The sequence below is a fragment of the Tricharina praecox genome (assembly GCF_024521635.1).
Source record: "Tricharina praecox strain CBS 144465 chromosome Unknown BZA05scaffold_15, whole genome shotgun sequence".
NCBI classification, from domain to species: domain Eukaryota; kingdom Fungi; phylum Ascomycota; class Pezizomycetes; order Pezizales; family Pyronemataceae; genus Tricharina; species Tricharina praecox.
This window is the reverse complement of record NW_026250417.1, coordinates 625,852-645,237: the sequence shown is the minus strand read 5'-3', so window position 1 is coordinate 645,237 and position 19,386 is coordinate 625,852. Positions and strand designations below refer to the sequence as shown.

The window sequence follows — 19,386 nt, the reverse complement described above, 5'->3', positions numbered from 1 at the left end:
AGGTTCGCGGTAGGATGGAGGAGGCGGAGAGAGCCGCGTTGGTTACCTCCCTCTCTCTGTACACGTACGCGGGAACGCGGGATGGCTGATGGGTGCTTCGGAGTAGGAACATGCAGAGGATGGACATCCTCTCGCGCCTCCAGGATGCGCTACAGCGCCGGAGGGAGGTGGAGGTCAAGATTGAGGCGGAGCTGCAGAAGGTTCAGGATGCGATGAAGCAGATGTTGCGTGTTGTCAGTGATGCGGTGGATGAGGTTGAGAGGGTTGCGGTTGCGGTGGAGCGGCAGGATGTGGAGATGGACTTGTAGGTTGCGCACACGGATTTGGGGTTGGGTCTGGGTTGATATCTCTCTTGGGGAATCGGCTACGCTACATGATATAATACAAAGTGATGGGAGGTTCGCCAGTTTACACTCCATGGTGGACTCGTCGGCGAAGGGACGGAACTTGGAAGCACACTTGCGACGCATTCACATTAACAAACGCCACACACCTAACAACAGCGCCGCGGTACCCTATCAGACCCATTAGCCAGCGTCCGCATCATCACCGCCACCGCCCAAGGGAAACCCACCGTGCAAACACCGATCAACCACTGCAGCGTCGAGAACTTGACACTCTCGAGCATACCCCTGAGATCTCCAACCTCCTTCTCGATCCTCGTATCGGTCTCCTTAATCTTCAGCTCATGCACACTACTCTCCTCCCTAATCCTGCCCTTCTCCAGATTAAGATCGAGCTTAACACTCGACTGTGCTCTCTGCACCTCCTCGCGCAGCCTAGCACTCAACCTACTTATCTCGCTATTCAGCCGCTCCTGATCATTTTTGATCGGGTTCAATTCACTCCCGTGAAGCGCGGTGAGCTCGCTGCGCAGCTTGGCAAAATCTACCTTTTGCGCGTAGTTGATCTTCTCCTGGTCCTCGCGCGGAACCATCGTCCGCGTCAGGTTCTGGATGCTCTCTTCTACTACGTCGCTGAGTACTCGGAGAAGAGCTTCGCTCTGGTCCCGTGAAAACCCCTCCGCTTCCAGCCGCTGCACGAACTTGAGCGTGTCGAAGTGGTGGTCCCGTGGAAGGGTGGGCGTGCTGTGGAAGAAGGCGGCGTGTCGTGGGAGGAGGGAGAGGGGGCGCAGAACTATCGACCGGGCCGTGAGCGTGGGCGGGGCATTGCGTGGTCGGCAGAAGGGCGCCGGCGCCGCCGTCGGCACGTGGTATAGCCGGCTGAGCGAGAAGGGCTGGAGATGTAGGTGCGGAGGTCGGAGGAGTATTCGCTGCGGCGGCATGGTGAGGCGGAACGTGAAGGCCGAGTGCTGTAAGGTTGAGCTTTGAGGTGTGGTTTAATTTTGGCTTGGTCGGGTTTGGTCAGACTCACAGTGGGGGGAAGCTGCCGAGGTATGTACACGACGAAGGCGCGGAAGACGTCATCGTGGCCGACCGAATGCGGAGGACGGCCCGGGTAACCTACAGTACAACTCGGACACCCACGGCATGTGGCACGTGCGAGCCGACCAACGGAAGTGTTCATTTGTCGGCAGCGGACAGCAAAAGTAACTACGGGTTCCCGTCGGCGCTGCGTGTGGCCATGGTTCAACGAGGCGTAACATGGCTGATATGAAACAGCTACGCCACAGATAGTGTGCGACGAGGTATGTAGGTTCAGTATCCGTGTATATTGACAGTGGCGAAAATGTTGCACGGCTCCGGCGCGGGCGCTTGGAGGTATCGCCACGGGCACGTTCCCAACGGTTTCAGAATAGAAGTCAAGATATCACATGGCGGGGCGAAGCGGTTCCGCAGTCTGATTCCGAAGGAACGAAGGAAACAGCAAGAAGAAGAAAAAAAGAAGGGTCTCGATTAAGGACCTGGAGTGTCAAGCCCCAGCTCTGCAACAACATGTGCCACAATATCCGCCACCTCCATCATGCCGCCTATGCCCATATCGCCACAAGCCAGCAGCTTCTGTACGGGCGGCAGCACATTGATCCAGCCCCACGAGCGCAGCTTGGCCAGCTGCTCCTCCGTCAACGGGTGCAGATACATCTGCGTATTCATCGCGGGCGCGACAAGAATCATTTTCCGGCGGCGCGCCACACCCTTCTGCTCCTGCTCCTGCTCCTCCTCCCGCGCAGCCACGGTGGCGGTAACATCCCAGGCCCGGACAACACTCAGTCCCAGCCCGTCGCACAGACCGCCCGCCATGCGCGCGAGTGAGTTCGCCGATAGCGGCGCGATCAAAAGCAGGTCCGCCCATTTCCGAAGCTCGATGTGAAGCACTGGGTCGCCGCGCTGCCACGGCTGCGCCCATTCGTCTTCGTTGCGGTAGACCGGGACGGCGGAGGAGAGCGCGGTGAGGTCACCCGCGCTCAGGAATCGCTCGGCGGAGGGGGAGATGATCACGCGCAGGCTGAGGCGGTGCGCCAGCAGCGACGTGACGAGCTGTGGCAGCTTGATCGTCGCGACGGAGCCCGTGGCGAAGAGGAGGACGTTGGGTGCGCTGGACATGATGATGGTTTGCGTTGCTGAGGAATTATAGTAGAAGCTTTCGGAACTCACCATACGCGTACTGCAGAATACGGTATCTACCGGTAGTAGTGGGGCACCGCACTTGGATCATCCATCTATCTACCGTTACACACGTGCAATCGTTCCATACCGTTCCCTCAGTGCTCACCGCCAACTATGGCCGTCAAACATCAAGTTTCGATATCGATCCTGCAGCGCTGACTTCTGACATTCCGGCTGCAGGCCTTAGGCAGCCCTCCATCCCCAGGGGATCCATCTTCGCGCCAACCAACCTATGCACACCTGCCAGACCCACCAACCCAACTCACTTGGATTTTCTCCGAGCAGCAGCACGCACGCCCTCGTCTCAGAAGTTATCCGTCTGCGGCCCAGCCTCCAGAGATTAAGGGACCGCAGACGTCTGCCTCTACACAGAGTATGTGCAAGTAACGGGGCGCTAAAATATCGATGTGCAAATCCAATTGCCGCGACCTACCGCCCCACTTACCTATGTGTGGCCCACATGATACATACATCCCCTCCAGCCTGGTAGCGGGGTAGGTACTCTACGTTTCCTCCATCGTGGCCGATCTCCCAGCTACTGTAGAGTACTATTGGCCATGCATGTTGACAGGACAGCACTGACAGCGATCGGGTCCAGAACGTCTGGCAAACCCTCATGCCCTATGATGTAGCACCTATTGTATGTACGTATGCCTCACAAACACACAGTTACTTTACATTCCGAGCACCACGGTCAGCCCTAGGACGTGTTAGTGTGTCACGCGCGAATAGAGCTAATACCCAGCAGGAGGCCCGATGTGATAGCACGGATCGTCACTCGCATCGCATTGCATCTGCGCGTTGGTCGGAAGGCCCGGAACGGTGCCTACATCATAGAGTACAGTCTGGGTGTCTGGCAGCAGGAACTGCGAGTCTGCGACTGTGCGGCGTGCGTTGCTGCAGCAGGATGATGCCAAGATCTGGAGAAAGTGAGTAGACCAACAGCCCTAGGGTACAAGGAATGAGTGAATCACTCATTGACTGCACCCGAAATGTCGCAGAATGAGGTGCTCCTCATTTGGTGACAGATACGCACTGTGCTAAATGCATTATTGCTAGTAAATGCAGCAAACTCACTCGTGTTGATTGCAGTGATGTTAGTAAATGCGAATCTCATAGTTAATACGTCGATGGTGGTGGTGATGAATGCGCCATTGTCATAGAATGCGTTGTGGTATGTATAAGAGTGGTCGGCGAGTGGAAACGGATGTAGTTAGTGCGGATGGTTAGAGCAGCTGGCAGCGGGCAGGCAGCGGGCAGGCAGCGGGGAGGCAGCAAACTTGAAGGCTATCCGATAGGCCTCATCTCTCTCTCTCTCATCATCTTCATCATCGTCTACAGAATACACGCCTCCCCCCGTCTCTCTCTCTCTCTCATCATCATCTGCAGAATACACGATCAACCTCCACCTCCTCCCTCTCTCTAGTCATCACCATCATCCACAGGATGGATGATCTTCAACCTCTACTCTCGTCTGCCACCACACAACGGACTTGCAGACGGCCAGGCCTGGGAATAGTCCGGCCGGCCCGAAGACTATTAGGGTCCGGCGAGAGAGCTGTCGGAGGAAGGAGACAGCAGCAGGAGGACGTATCTACGAGAGGAAGCGAATGGGGTAGCGCTAGCGGGGTCGTTTGCTCTCACAGCCGTCTGCTTCTCCTTCTCCTTCTCCTTCTCCTTCTCCTTCTCCTTCTCCTTCTCCTTCTTCTTCCTTTTTCATCATCATCACAACTCCTCCTCCCGCCGCCACTCCTCCTCCCGCCGCAACTGCTATTCCCACTCCCGCTGCTACTGCTATTACTACTCCCGCCGCAATTGCTATTCCTGCTGCTACTGCTACTCCTGCTGATAGCTCTTCCTTCGTATAGCTCCTACTCCCGCTGCAACTGCTATTCTCCCTCGTGCCTCAACTATTACTCCCGCCGCAACTACTACTCCCGCTGATTCTCCTCTCTCATATAGCTCCTACTCCCGCCGCAACTCCTCCTGGGACCGCACCTCCTTCTCTCGCAGACAGTTCCTCTTCATTTCGCAGACAGCTCCTCCTTCTCGCTGATAGCTCCTCCTCTTGCAGATAACTCCTTCTCGCTGGTACGTCCGCCTCGCTGGTAAGTCCTCCTCACTGACAAGCCCTCCTCCCTGGCACTCCTCGTCGCTCACCACTACTCCTCGCTGGTAAGTCCTTCTCACTGACTACTCCTCCTCACTGACCACTCCTCCTTCTCGCTAGTAGCTCTTTTTCTCGCCGACAGCTCCTCCTCTCACAAATCGCTCCTCCACCACTCCTCCACAACAGTGTGCAATACGCGGCGAGAAGGACTGGTGCGGTATCCGCGGCGGTGTGAGTGGGGAAGGCCAAGGACCAACGGTTAAGAGCAGGACAGCAAGAATAGCGGCAAGGATGGCAAGGACAGCGGCAAGAAGAGTGTGCTATCCGCGGTCAGGACAGGGCGGTACGCTGCGGGGCAATTGTAGGAAGGTATAGGAGGATAAGCCGCATATCTAGTAGTACCACATATTAATGTAACGCATTTGATAACACTGCAAATTACTCAAAATATCGCATTTTGCAACAATACCATCTCAAAACCCAGCGCATTCTACGTCTTGTCGCATTCATCATTATGCTGCATTGAGTGACATCTCCGTTAATGCAACATCTTGGACCTCATTCCATTCACTAATTGAGTGAACTCATTTTAGGATGGTGTTTCTTGCGACCTCATTGACCATAAAATGCTGGTTTGCCTCATTACTTGTACTCTAGGGCAGATGCAGACTGCAGTGCGAGCTGTAGATATGGAAAGTATCCAGTTATGCAAAGGTATCAAAAGGATCGAAAGTAAGTCGGTAGGTAACCATGCGTCGGAGGTGAAGCATCGCGGAAAATCGAATCTTCCGCATCGATGTCGGGTGTTTAGGACGCCGATGTGCTTCATGGCTTCTCTCACTGACTAGTCTGTAAGGACAAAGTTATGCGCGTGACCGTGCGTTCGTACATTCAAACTCTAGATACCGAGTCGAAGACAATCAGATAACCCAAGGGAGCACGTGATGTGCTGATAAGCTCCAGCGACGACCTCGCTTAGTTATGGTATGCCAGCCTCTCTGCCTGCTGCCCTTCGGTAACCATCTTGCTAGAGCAAAACCAATGCCATTCCGGCGTCCGCCCGGCAGCAGTTATGTACGCCGCTAGCCAGCAGCCATCTCGGATTCTCGCCTCAGACAGAAGCAGGCGAAGCACCGAGCGAATAAGATCGACCGATGTAATAGTACACACCTAGGTGATCCACTGTGAATCCGCCGGTCTCAACGAAACATGTGGACTGGACCGCTGGTTGTTTCATGGCGATCCCTTGCAAGTTGCTCGGAGCTCCTGGAGAAAAGAAGTGGGTATGATATGCCTCCGCCGAAGCTCCTCCGTATGCAGAGACCAGACCCGGGGCTGGTTGGCTACCACAGGCACACGTATGTATCTATATACATAGCCAGCGAAAACGCACCGTTCGATTCGTTCTGGAATCATCAGGGTTCTGGAAGCGGAGAGCTCTCGCCCTCCGGCTCCGAATCTCTCATTCCGTCGCGCGTTCATCCATTCTACATACCTACATACCGCACTGGGTAGGGTACCTTCGTACCCAAGTAGGTACGGTACTTGCCTTTGTATCTACACACTCTACTACTCGGAGCGCGCGCATAGAAAATTGAAATGCCTCCACACTGCGGAACAGCACTTCACTGGACTGACTACGGTACTGCCCGCATAAAATATCTACACTTCCCATGCATGCGTGCACGCATGCATAACCATCGAGTGTTGTATGCCGTGCTAACTCTCCGAAGAAGAACCAAAATCCAAAAGTTTTGAGTGGGAGGGGGGGTTGGTTGGAACTTGGCCTACATGCCTTGTGGTGTGATGTTCATCAACAGATTCTGGCATCCTGCTGCCATAAATAACGCCGGCAACGGAAAAAATGATACGGTGCGCAAATCTACCAGATCCGGCAGTATTAGTCCCCAATATTGGCGGCGAAATCACTGCTTGCGGTGTGATTGGCGCGCACAAGGCTGCATGTGCTAGGTACTCTACATACATAAACCACTCTAAGTGCGTCCTATTCTCGGATAGCACGACGGATCCACACCCACCGTCACGCACCTCAGTGGGATCCCTTCCCCGCATTATCGAGTGGACTCGAGGCTTTGTATGGTACTCGACATACATACGGAATATCGTCAATTCACGGTGGTACCTTTACGTGAGTACTTGCTCTCTGTTCCTTCGACGAGACTGACCGAATACCTGCAGACAACGGAGCATATGAGGCGACATCCAATACTGTACTGCACCCATCGTCATCGTGTGGGAACCCCCGGGCGTTGTCCGAGCCTATGCACGCGATGTTTGCGGGTGCGAAGAGACTTCCCTTGCCTTACCGAGGAGGAGGAGGTGTGCCCAGAGTTTGGGCGGTTCGATTGGCGCCCACGCTTGGACAGAGTGCCGGCTCGTGCTGCTGATTGGCCGTGTCCCATCGCACTAACAAGGAACAAGCATTCGCAACAACTAACCTCATCGCTCGCTTCGTTCCCTTGATAGCGGAACCTCAGCGCTTCCGCATGCACCTTTCCTGTTCGAGGGTCCTCTGTACTAATCCACCCCCCCTCCGTCTTGCTGCCCGTCGCTGCAATGCGTGATTCGTCCGGCCTCATCCCGAGTCGATTCGTGAAAGGCCTGCAACCTCCACCATGGGTCCCACGCCCCGAGAAGGTTGGGACGGCCTTCAAAGCTTCCTCGTCCGCCTCAAGTATTTCTCTGGCCCTCCCCCCCCACCACCCCCCGCCAGCTAAGTACTCGAAATCATCAAATCTTCCACCTCAGGGACCGTCATCTCTACACGATTGGCCAGCCCTCGACGTCTGATCTGCACCTCTGGTATGTCCATCCTGGCCCTCTTCCCTCAGATAGGTTCTCTGCCGTACCGTGAAGCCGCCCAGTTGGCCTCCGTGCCGCCGGTTGGCTGGATCCCCATATACGCTGGTTATTGGGCGCCTCATGGTCATTTCCCATAGTGACTCTTCCCAGTACTACATACTTACTCCCCGTCCCTCGTCCTTCTTCTTCTTCGTCTTCTTCCTCCTTCTCTTCTCCTTCTATGATGTCCATTCTTTACATCGTTACTCTCGTTCATATTTAACTCGCCGTTCGGAAGACCGAGCTGTGCTCGTCGTGTCCATATTTTTTCTGACCTTCCCGCTTAGAAGATTCCCCCGCAGCTCAGCCCATCCATCCACGTAATCCCGGTCGGTTGCCACTCATAATCAACACAAATCCAGAGCGAAATGTCCCCAAACCCTCCAGGCGCCAACACAAATCGAAGCGCACCCACCTGGGTTCATCAGTCGCCGCCGGAACACTTCTACCGTCGCTCCCCCTCTCCAGCCATTTCCGACCACAACAACCAAGCAGTATCCCCAGCCGACTCACAAGCACCCATCATGGAGTCGACCTGGAAGACAACACCTCGGAACGACTTTGCTCGGCCGTCAACAGCAGAGAATAACAAGCCTGTCGATGAGCCATACTATCCTCCGGTACCGGTGCCGGCGGCATACGGAACGGGAATGAGTGTGGTGAACGGTGAAGTCGGTGGTACCGTTGTCACTCAGGAGGTTCAGACACCAACGGACACGCAATGGGCCCGGTACCCTATCGCTCCTCTATCGGCTGGACTGAAAACTTCCAACACGACGTTTTCCACCCACGAGGAACAGAGGGTGGCAGAGTTGGAGGAGAAGGCACGGGCTGAGGATCAGCGCGATTTGGTATTTAATTCCCCTCGCTATCCGTTCACAGGGGTTCTTTTTTTCTGACTGTGCGATACAGGCCGTGAAACTGAAGGTTCGGTTGGCGAAGGTTGTGCTGCGAAGTATCAACTGTGCTTGCAGGTTCGTAAAAAATACTATTCCCCTCTTTCGTTGCTCTCACGCTGACATGGTGTGTGCAGTTTGGTCGTTCTTGCTCTCGTAGCATCTACATTCGCCATCTTCAACGCAACACGGAACCTCAAGCCTCGAAATGGCCTGCCACCATGGGCCATGAAGACACCAACCTGGCCGCAAATTACCATCATCGTCATCGCATCCATCTCGCTCGCTCTCTCGCTGTTCATCATGTACAGTTACTGGAAGGGTGGACACAACAAGGCTGAAAGGATCGCATTGCACGCAACCATCTTCGCAGGTGCTGTGTTCATATTCACTATCGCCATGTGGTCTGCCGGTATCGGTATCATGCAGGCCAGCCGAGCGGGCAACGACAATAAGGATCTGTGGGGTTGGTCTTGCAAGGACAACACGCGACGGAAGCTGTTTGAGGACAGCATCGACTACACACTCGTTTGCCGCCAGCAGGTATGGTTATCATTCTCACGATGGGATTTTATCGAATACGTATGCTAATTCCGACCGAACAGGACTGGGTTGTCGTTTGCGCCATCATCGAAATCTCCGTCGAGTTCCTCGCCATCTGCGTGTACCTGTTCGCCTTCTACCGTCTGTTCTACACCAAGCGCCGACTCCGCAAGTCCATGAACGTCCGCGACGAGGCGCGTTCCAGCCTCTGGCTCGCCAAGCTGAAGGAGCAGAAGGTGGCCGAGGACGACGAGCCCGATCACGAGACCTCGATGAACACCACCCAGAATAAGCTGAACTCCAACTCGGCGTTCAACAACGCCAGCATCGCCGAGGAGGGCCGCGTCGTCGAGGAGACCCGCACCGTCCCCATCCTCCAGCCTGCGCCGCTCGCCAAGCGCGCCGGCCAGACTGTCCCCGGCGCTCTGAAGAAGTCGTCGCAGTTCACAACAATCAGCAGGGAAGCTGATGCTGCAAACCTGCCAACAGGCAGATCGGTCAGCTTCATGCCAGGCCCGCCGCCAGGCTCGTCGGGATCTCGCTAAACCAGCAGTCTGAAGTGCGTGCGTGCGCGTGTATGGTTTCTTTCGATTATAATCAAGTTGTGAAAAACTTCTTTCGTTGTGTTTAATTTGGGGTTCTTTTTTGCTTGTCTTATCTGGTTTTTACAGCGATTTCTGGTTATCGGTTGTTTGGTTTCTTTTCTGTTCTTTTTTTTCTTTTCGTATTCCCTTTGCTGGCATTTGGTTGTCCGTTTTTTTTGTATACATCCTCTCTTTCTCCCGTACGGGAACTCATTTATTTCACAATATTTTCCCTTTGTTTACCTCTAGTTTGGGAGCGCGGTGGGATGGGATGGGACTGGATGGGTCGGGATGGAATGGGGAAGGTACTTTACTCTACTCGGCACGAAAGAGGATCATGGCCGGATGGGAAGGGAAGGGCTTAAGTGGCAGGCGTTTGATTTTATCTTGTGTGTGCACTGTGTGGAGGCGGGTGGGGGTGAAATCGAATGAAAGTTTGGATTCTTCATACCATACAGGATGATTATTGATATCTATCCCCCTTTCCTAGGCAATCTACTTTACTCTGTCTTTCTTTCTCAATTGATTTGTGGAGGAGGGGGAGCTTGTTGATCTGGATTGGGGGGTTTTGTTGTGTACTCGTACCCTGTGGATTGATGAATGATACACTCGTTTTTATTGATGCAAATGAGAAACAAAAGATGAACAAAAGTGATCGATTATCGCGACCGCAAGGTATCGACGAGAGAGGGAGGAGGGGGAGGACATGGATGACGCGTTCCAACTTCTGGCAGGTGGTGGTTGTGAATTTCGCCTGAGTTGGGGTGGTGAACACTGAAGTGGAGTGGTCACTGGTGGAGCGGTGTGGTGGAATGTTACTCCGGTGAGCACAGGCTGCGCAGCTTAGGCTCTATTGTTTTTCCATCCCTTTTTTCATTGGATGAACAGTGAACTCGAAGTACGACGTGTGGATGTATCGGCGAGAGCGTGTTCCGTACGAGAGCTGTAAGGACAGGTCTGCAGCTCGGCCGGTTGGGACGGAGGTAATTTAGGTAGATAGGTAGATAGATGATAGGCATGTAGGCAGGTAGATGATAGGTAGATGGGTAGATGGATGATAGATGGCTAGATAGATGGCTACTAGATATGCTAGATGTACAGTTACGCGGAAAAACCTACCTACCTACCACCTACCTGCGCCTACAGCCTGCGCCTACAGTCTGCAACCTGCAACCTGCAACCTGCAGATGATACCACGGTCCATCACTCGTCTATGTCTCTGCGCGAGTAGTTGATCAGTGCAGTGCAGTGCAGTATACATACACACATACATACGATCCCGAACTCAGTCCCGAAATCAAGAGAGATTGAGAACCAGCCGCCCGGCCACATGCATCGCGTCTCGTCACTATAGTACCGGTATATATGATACCTACATGTGCGTGCGTAGGCATCGCCGCATCGATGCATCGTACCATACCATAGGTATTACAATTTACCCTGCGAAAGCGGGTGGGTACCGGTACCGGTATCGGTCGGTGCCTGCCATCTCCCATGTTAACTGGTTTATGTACCGTGGAGTACATACCGTGGAGTACATACTGGAGTACTCGGGTGTGAGGGAGAGTGATGCACCACCACAACCGTGAAATGGTGCCTAAGGAGGTGCACCACTTACCCTTACACCCATGTACATACGGTACCTACATACGGTGCCTACATACGGTACGTGCTATGTACGTGCTATGTACTCTATCTGCGTGCGGCGGGCGGGCATGCGTGAGTGGCGTGCGTCCTTCCTCGTGTGGCAGCGCAGCGCGGCTAGATCTATATAGCACGCTGGGATGCGGCCCCTGATCGGCAAATACATATAGGTGCCGGTACTCTAGATATATAATCGGCTTGACACAGGTTGCTCGAGGAGCCGAGGAGTCGATGACACAGATTACTTGAGATACAGATTATACATAGGAGTGATCTGTGATTCTGTGTCAAGCCGATTGCCAGAATTTAGAAAAGGGAATTTCGCCGTTGGGGTTAGAATTGAGGCCTGCTTGCTTGGCACTGGAATTATTGCTGGCTAAGTACGTACTCCAACTATGCGCATAGGGTATCTACAAGTACTGCGGCAAAGCCCAATGAAGGTGAATGTGTTGCCCCCGAGTACATCAATGTGGTAAAATGCAGTGTTCTCCATCGTCCAGTCCGTCCGTCCTGGGCCTCCGACGAAGACGGACGGCGTGCCTCCCGTCCGTCAGAGCCTAGGGGGTGACGGTTAAAGCTCTTTTAGCGGACGGCCGTCGACGGCCGTTCGCCAAGCCTTGGGTACATAAAAACCCGATTTCGGGCGTGGACCTTGTGTGGCCGAGTGAGATATGGTGCATATAGCGCTGTGATAGGGGCCGGGCGCCGCACCTAAGGCGTCAGAATCAGAATACTGCTATGTTTTACAGCTAACTAGTGGAGTGATGAGGTATGAACTCACGAGGTGGTGCGTAAAATGTCGGTGCTAAGAAATCGGCAATCAGCCGAGTCATATTCACGTAACTTGGACGGTCGTCCGACGGAGGAGGACGGGGATTGACCCGTCCGTCCGAGGCGAGGACCTGACGGGATTTTTTTGCAATCGTCTGTCCCAGGCTCGGACCGGACGATGGAGAATACTGGTTGATTGTCTACCATGTAGACGATAGTGATGACGAGGGGGGGAGAGAGAAGAGATAGAGGTTGATCATCTATTCTGCAAATGATGAGAGAGAGTCTTAGAAAGAGGAGGCCTCTTGGACAGCCTTCAAGTTTCAACCTCTTACCGAGTCCGACAGACGCATTCACTTCACCAACTGCACCGAAATCTGAGACCGCTGCCACTGCGAGTAAAGCTTTGAGCATAATTCACGCATTAACCTTTACTAGCAACAACGCAACTACCACGGTGCGTATGATGTATCTGTCATTACTGATGTGCAACGCATTCTGCAAAATTCCGGGTGCAATACCTAAAAGCGTGATCAACGCATTGCTTGTATCATACCCTAGGGTAGTGGAGTGGATTGTGGAGTGGATCGACATGTGCCGTGACTTGCGAGGTCGGGAGGTACCGTAGCTGCTCTCTAGGCAGGGGGTCAGGTGCGTGCACGTGTTATGCACGTAGAGTAGGAGATGGAGATTGAGGGATGTTCCCCGGGCGGGAGGCGGGAGGCGTGCACTTGGCGGCTAGTTACTCTGGAATGTAACTACGGCGAGTCGACTGAGTCCCGACTCGCATGGCAACTTTGGGAATCGGGCAGATTTGCCCATTGTTCGGATCCGTTACCCGTGATGTCATCGCGTCCTTCACGTTCACCTTCGACACCTATCTAGGCTATCCAGGCTATCCAGGCTACCCCGGGTGCCCGAGACTTCGAGACTTCGAGAGTTCATCATCACCAACGATGATTCGCTCAGTCTGCCTTCGAACCCACCGACTACCTACCCGAACCGACTACCTATTCGACCAAAATTCCCGGCGGCGGCAGCAAGATTAGGCTATGCACCTACCCAACCTCAGGGAATGTGTATGTGTTGATGTCGATGGGATGTACCCGTACCGTCAGTTGCAACCGATTCCATGGTTCTCCGCGTTTTGAAGTTTTAATCCGCCGTATGCCCGACAACGGGCCCGGAGCACCCTATCTACGGTACCCACCGGTGACCGGTTACATTTCCGCCACGGAAGATACATCATACATACTGGCAGCTATGGTCATGGAACCATGAACATTGAACATTGAACACACATCTTCCCGTCCGGTTACTACAGCCCTAGTTAAGGCTTAAACTTTAAGCGTGGTATCGACAGGTTAGTACTGCAGTGAGAGTTGGAACCATACGGGACTCACTGGTATGTACATACCATAGTTTCTTTGTCTTCTTTTGCTCCACGGTGGGTGGGCCAGCATTTCTGTTTTGTGCCTGGATGCGGGGGGAGGGTTGCTGCAATAGGTTGTTGCTATTCGGTGTCCTCGGAATCTCGGGCGATATCGTTCGAGCGGCGGCGGAGCTTTTGCCTCAGCCGTTCAGGTCGAGTTCACTTCCCTCCCCTAGCACTCGGACACAAACCCAGACTCGCGATGTTTCGGGCTCAAGGCTCAAGGTTCAGGCTGTATCATATAGCTGGCGCCACATCGTGCTGGCTGGTAACGGGATCCTAACCCCCGGCCGGCCAGAGTGGGCAGGAAAGGAGTGTGACGGTTCGCCATAGTCTAGATAGGCTGCATGCGAAATAAAGCAGGAAGATCTCTCTCTCTTTCTCTCTGTATCATATGGCTGCCGAGTATGAGTACCCCCCCCCCCCCCCCACCGAGGCACCGACCGCCGACTGAGTCACTGACCGCCGTCCGGCCCGAGACCGTTTCGTTTTCGGCGACTGTTCTCCTACGTCTGCCCCCTGGTCCCATATATCATATCACGATTCACGATTCACGATTCACGATTCACGGATAACGAACAACGACCACGAACAACGGCCACAGTCTCATGGCCCACGAGTCATGATAGGTATCCAGCAGAATCCAGAATCTTTCCACCGACCACTTCATCTTTATATCCTTTATATCCTTCCACTATCTTTCCACTATCCTTCCAATATCTTTCCACTATCCGTCCACTATCCAGTCCACAAAAAAAACCATACATCAAACGAGTGTCCCCCCGCCCTCTTCCCATATTCCGCTCCCCATATTCCGCTTCACTTCTCCCAAGTTCCACCGTCCACGGCCATTAATGGTATAAAATACGTCATTGATTACCTCCCTCTCCCCTTCCCTCCCGTCCCTCCCGTCCCTCCCCCTCCCCTTCTCACCCATCGATGATCCATCCACAACACAGAAAACAAAATAAAAATAAACGCTATGCAAAGTTCAAAGTTCAAACTGTTCCAAAGATCCAGAATCCAAAGATGCCAACAGGTATGTAAGTAGAATGCAATGCAAACAAAACAAAAACAAAAACAAAACTAGAAACAAAAAAGCAGATGCATTCAATGAACCAGATGAAGCAAAGAAAAGAAAAAAGAAAACGAAAGAACCAAAAAAAGGTATAAGAAGTATGTACTTTCAATATGCTTTCTGAACGGTGTGTACACCACAACAAAATCCCCCCGTTCCCTTCCCCCCTCCCCACCCAAATTCCACCCCCACATCCCCCACCAGCTCACCCAACCAAGACGACTAAAGAAAAGCGATGTAGAGAATGCGAGAAGACTAATGCTGCAAGAAAGATAATACACAAAGACCAAGAGAAGACGAAAACGAAAAAGAGAAGAAAAGAAAAGAAGAAAAAAAAGGAAATATAAACAAGTCTCGTAGCAACTTAGGCCCCGAATATGTACTCGGCGAGTGAGATGGAGAGGGAGGCAGGAGAGGAGAAGAAAAATAACACCCAAATTAAACCAACTTCGTCCTCATCAACTCGCTCCCTCCCCTCTCCTCTGAAAGTACTTCGGTGCTCGTTCCCCACATTACCCCCGCTACGCAGTCCGTACAGTTACAGAAGTGTCCGATCAAGATCAAGAGCCTACACACGAGCATTGATTTGCCATGCTGGTCAATAATTAAAATGCCCCTCACCAAAAGAGGATTCGCCGAAGGATAACGCTCGCGAGGAAAGAAAAAGAGAAGATAGGAGAAGTGAACAGAGACTCAGATACATCAGATGCAAGAGAAAGGGAGAAAAAACAAAACAAGAACCCCCCAGCGAGAGAACCAAAGACGAATTAAGCCACACAATTCTCCCTTCTTTACGCCCGACGAATGCGATGTCGATGATGTTGTGCAAAGGCTTCCACTTCCCCCCCCTTCCTGCCCTATCGAGTAACAACCGCCAAATTTTAGAAAGCGCCTCTAAAAAAAAGAAAGAAACACCGGGTCAAAAAAAATTGAAGAAAAAAAAAATCCAAAACCCCCAAAAAACACAAAACGCGAGAACCGGTAACATCAAGGGTGCCAAGCAGCCGTGGATCCGTCCGGGGGCGGTGACGGGGCGAGGGTATCATTAGTGGTGCTTAGGAGGAGTTGTTGGATGATGACCCAAAATTCAGTATGCCCTTCAGGCCACCGGTCTCTCTCCGCTTCTTCCAGCCGTCAGCCTTCTCCTGTCGCTTCTTGTTCAGCTCTTCCCATCCGCCATCTTCATCCTCGTCGGATTCAGTAGTTGATTTCTTGAGGTTTGAAGGACCAGGTGTCTTTCGGTTCCAATCCTGGGTTCCACTGCCGGAGGAAATGGGTGCGGAGACCACAGTGGCTGGTCCCTGGTGATAAGTAACGGGTCGATAGCGGGATGGCTGTCCGAGGGTGCTACGTTCGGATGGCGCAATGGATGGTGTATATCCTGGTTGGACACCGTAAAATCCACCGCCGGGAGCCGGAGGCATACCGAGTTGGCTTTGGGCAATTGAGGGTGCGTATGCCGAACGTGTGCCCTGCTGCATCTGAGGGAAATGAGGGTCCATGATGCTCATGGCACGCTGGTTACCCATCTGGGGAACGCCAAGACCACCCATGCCGCCCATCGGAGTGTGCATGCTCATCATGGATACCGGCCGCTGTTGCTGTCCCATCATCGGAGGAGGAGCAAGTGGCTGCTGCTGGCCACCCTGCATCTGCATTTGCATGAACTGCATCTGCATCTGCATCTGCATTTGCATGTATTGCTGTTGCATGGCTGCCATCTGAGCTTGCGCGGGGTCCTGCTGCATGCCCCTACCCATATTGCCGCCGGCCATCATTCCTCCCATCATGCCCGGGCTACCCATACCTCCCATACCTCCCATTCCTCCCATCATGCCGGGACCCATTCCACCTTGATGTTGTTGCATGTTTCCTAACAATCCACCTCCGCCCCTAGAAGCTGGCCGGTCAAACGGATTCACCTTGAAAGGATCGGCCGGTTCATGCTGCTGCGTTTGTTGTTGCGAGTACTGGTGGCCTCCGCCCAGGCCCCTTCTGAATGCCTTCTGTTCCTCTGCTCGCACAATTTCGCCCACCAAACCCCCTGGACCGCGACCCGGAGCCTGCGATGGAGGCATACCACCATACATGGATCCACCAGCGTTCGACATGTTGTCGTTGCCAGCGTGAAAGGACAGTGGTACCCGGTTCATCGGATTGACCAAGCTGGCGCCGACATTGTAAGGGTCTTGTGGAAGATGTCTAGCGAATACTGGCAGTTGCTGTTGACTCTGAGCTGTGCCCCTTAGATTGGGCTGGGAACTGGCGTTCGACAATCTCGTAGGCGGCCGGTTCTTGGAGGGGAAGCCGTGGGCCAGAAGGATGGCCAATGGCACCTCATCGTCCTCTTCCTCATCAGAGTTCTTCCCGCTCGAGCCGGGGTCCATTCCGCCGTGCAGCGGCAACGCCGAAGTGCTCATGGATCCCCTATTCATGAAAGGTATATCCGACGGATCCGATCCCGAGATCTTCATCATTTGTTGCCGGTACACCGATAGATGAGCCTCTTGCCGCGCCCGTTGCCGTGCAATCTCCTTGTTCTTCTCCATGTCCGTCTCCTCTTCATAATCAGACACGTCGCTGTCTTCATCATCCGCCTTACCGGATAACCTTCGCTGGTCGTCCTGTTGTTGCTGGAACTCATACTGCGCACGCGTCATGACCCTGTTTGTGTTTGTCTTTTCCGTGCTCTCGTTCTCGTACTTGGCGGCCAATGCAGCTGCTGCCGAGAACGACATGTCGGTTTCCTCGGGTTCGTCCGTCAGTTGCACACCTACTGGACCCGATTTGCCGGCCCTGGGCGTGGTATTGTTCGAGGCAAAATCGGCATTTCCGTAGGATGGAGAGGTGTTACCCCTCGACATCATCGGGGTGGTGAGTGTTGTGTCCTTTGAGCTTCCCGACGATCGTAAACTGTGATCCGAGGAGGATGCGGAAGGAACAGCCTCTTCCCAGCCACTATCCTTCGATTTGTCGGACAGCCTCCTGACCGTTACGGGTGCCGTCTGCGAATGACTCGGTTGCGGCCGAGGATCGAATGCACCAACCCCCCTAGCAACCGAACCGGCGACGATCGAAGCATCAACGTCGACCCTGTAAACGGGTGACTTCTTTCCCATGTCGCTACCGGTGCTACGCTTCTGGGGAGGCCTTAACGGGGGTGTCCCCAACGAGTCCGTATGCATGTGTGCCGGAGGCGCTATCTTCTGGCCCGGAGTGAGGTTTCTCGAATTCCGTGGCGAATTCGAAGCTTGCGGGCTCAAGAGCTCCTCCGGCGGTTTCGCGTCCCAGTGGTACGGTGAAGATTCATTGTTGGAAGGTCGATCGGCGTCCATGTGTGAGTTGGTGAATACGTTTGCATACGAGGTTGTCGAGCTTGTAGGAAACCGCGACGTAGCCGGAGCCGCTTCGTAGGCCTTTGGCGGAGGGACCGGAGCCGTGCCATAATGGCTACCACTCTGCGTACCCGTAAGCATCCGGTCAAGAAAAAATGAGGAGGTATGAGCTCGGGTGGAGCGAGTGATTGCGTACCGAATTGGTTATGGAGTCCGAAGCTATTTTTGGGGCCGTAGGTGTAATCGATCCAAGTCCGCCTCTCGAACTCTCACCTTTCTTGTCCTTCTTTGAGCCAACGAAATCGAACATGTCGTCTCCGAATAGAGACGAGGTATCCAATGTAGTCTCGAGTTTGGGAATGCTCATAGTACTCCCGCTTGAGGGGGGCTTCAGATTGTGACCGGGCGAAGCCTTTGCGCCGGGACTCTGCTGCTGCTGCTGGTCTGCCTTGACACCAGCTTGGTGACGGGGATCAACTTGGGCCTGGTGCTGCTGCTGCGATCGGTAATCGTCCGGAGTTTGTGGAGTATCAGTCGAAGGTAGCGTTGAATTCGAACTCAATCGATTCGAGGAACCACCATAATACGAGAACGTCGAATTGCCGGTGGTTTGACCGCTACCTCTACGCAGACACCCGGGAACTCAGCAAAGAGCAAACACAACAACCCACACGTACCAAACCTAGACACATGCGGAGCCGGAGAGGGGGGACATCGCGTTCTTTCCGCACTCACCTGTTGCGTTGGAGGAGACGGAAATTAGAGCCAGAATCGGGTTCGTCTTGGGCGTTTCCTTGGTTGGCAGGCTGGTATGCAACTTCGAGAGAGGTCCCAACGGATTTCCGACGCGAGAACTTGGGGAATTTGATAGGCATGTAAACCTCAGGAGAAGTGTTAAGGGAGAGACAAGAAAGGGTCGAGGAAAACGGGCCGTCTATGGCAGCCGTGCAACAAACCAAAGTCGGCAAGGGGTAGACAGTAGTTTTTTTTTGAGGGGGGGGGAGGATGTTGTGTGTAGGTAAGATCCAGGTGCTTAGTGATGACGGGGGCGTCAGGCCTAGGAGGATGAGGACCGATTCGGCGACGGGCGAGCCGGCTTTCGGATGCGGTTAAACGTGTTGGACGAGGGGGGGAGTGGTGAGAAGAAATGACAGAGTAGGCAAGCTTCTCTAAGGAGAGGGGGTGTGGGTGGGAAGTACTAATTTCCGGGAGGCGTACACGAAGGCGGGGGGTGTGTGATGGTGGTGGTGGTGGTGGTGGTGGTGAAAGTGCTGGATGATTATTGGATGGATGACTTTAGGAAAGGGCCTTGGATGAGCGGCGGACCAGAGCGGGCAGAAGGATACTGTATCGTAGTATTATTGTGCTTAGATAGACAGCATGGAGGGGGGTGAGGATGCAAGGTATTCGGATGTAAGTATTCTGAGGAGAAGGGATGATATTGATGTTACGGAGGGAGAGGAGGAGGAGGAGGTAGTGGTGGCAGGTGAAGGTAGTTGGTTGGAGGTGAGTCGAGTTGGAAGTCAATGCCGTTGTTGTTGTTTTGGGCGAGGCTTGAGCTCGG

At 53.6% G+C, this 19,386-nt stretch overlaps 4 protein-coding genes across 4 annotated transcripts; 1 reads left to right on the top strand and 3 right to left on the bottom strand.

Moving 5' to 3' along the window:
- Positions 1 to 309: 309 nt before the first annotated feature.
- On the bottom strand, positions 310 to 1,377 carry BZA05DRAFT_400928 (uncharacterized protein). The gene is made up of 2 exons (XM_051483943.1): positions 575 to 1,377; positions 310 to 515 (listed from the first exon to the last, which is right to left on the bottom strand). Exons 1-2 carry the CDS (start codon positions 1,283 to 1,285, stop codon positions 471 to 473), a joined length of 756 nt encoding a protein of 251 aa, XP_051338734.1. The 5' UTR covers positions 1,286 to 1,377; the 3' UTR covers positions 310 to 470.
- A 479-nt stretch (positions 1,378 to 1,856) lies between these two features.
- On the bottom strand, positions 1,857 to 2,504 carry BZA05DRAFT_338721 (uncharacterized protein; the record flags this gene model as incomplete). Its single annotated transcript, XM_051480902.1, has 2 exons — positions 1,857 to 2,096; positions 2,148 to 2,504. The coding sequence occupies 2 exons, from the start codon at positions 2,502 to 2,504 to the stop codon at positions 1,857 to 1,859; spliced, it is 597 nt and encodes a 198-aa protein (XP_051338733.1).
- Positions 2,505 to 7,768: 5,264 nt separating this feature from the next.
- On the top strand, positions 7,769 to 9,678 carry BZA05DRAFT_68742 (uncharacterized protein). Its single transcript, XM_051488561.1, has 4 exons — positions 7,769 to 8,390; positions 8,452 to 8,513; positions 8,573 to 8,978; positions 9,041 to 9,678. The coding sequence occupies exons 1-4, from the start codon at positions 7,908 to 7,910 to the stop codon at positions 9,521 to 9,523; spliced, it is 1,434 nt and encodes a 477-aa protein (XP_051338732.1). The 5' UTR covers positions 7,769 to 7,907; the 3' UTR covers positions 9,524 to 9,678.
- Positions 9,679 to 15,542: 5,864 nt separating this feature from the next.
- Positions 15,543 to 17,606, bottom strand: BZA05DRAFT_338758 (uncharacterized protein; the record flags this gene model as incomplete). Its single annotated transcript, XM_051480905.1, has 1 exon — positions 15,543 to 17,606. The coding sequence occupies one exon, from the start codon at positions 17,604 to 17,606 to the stop codon at positions 15,543 to 15,545; it is 2,064 nt and encodes a 687-aa protein (XP_051338731.1).
- Between the last annotated feature and the right edge of the window lie 1,780 nt (positions 17,607 to 19,386).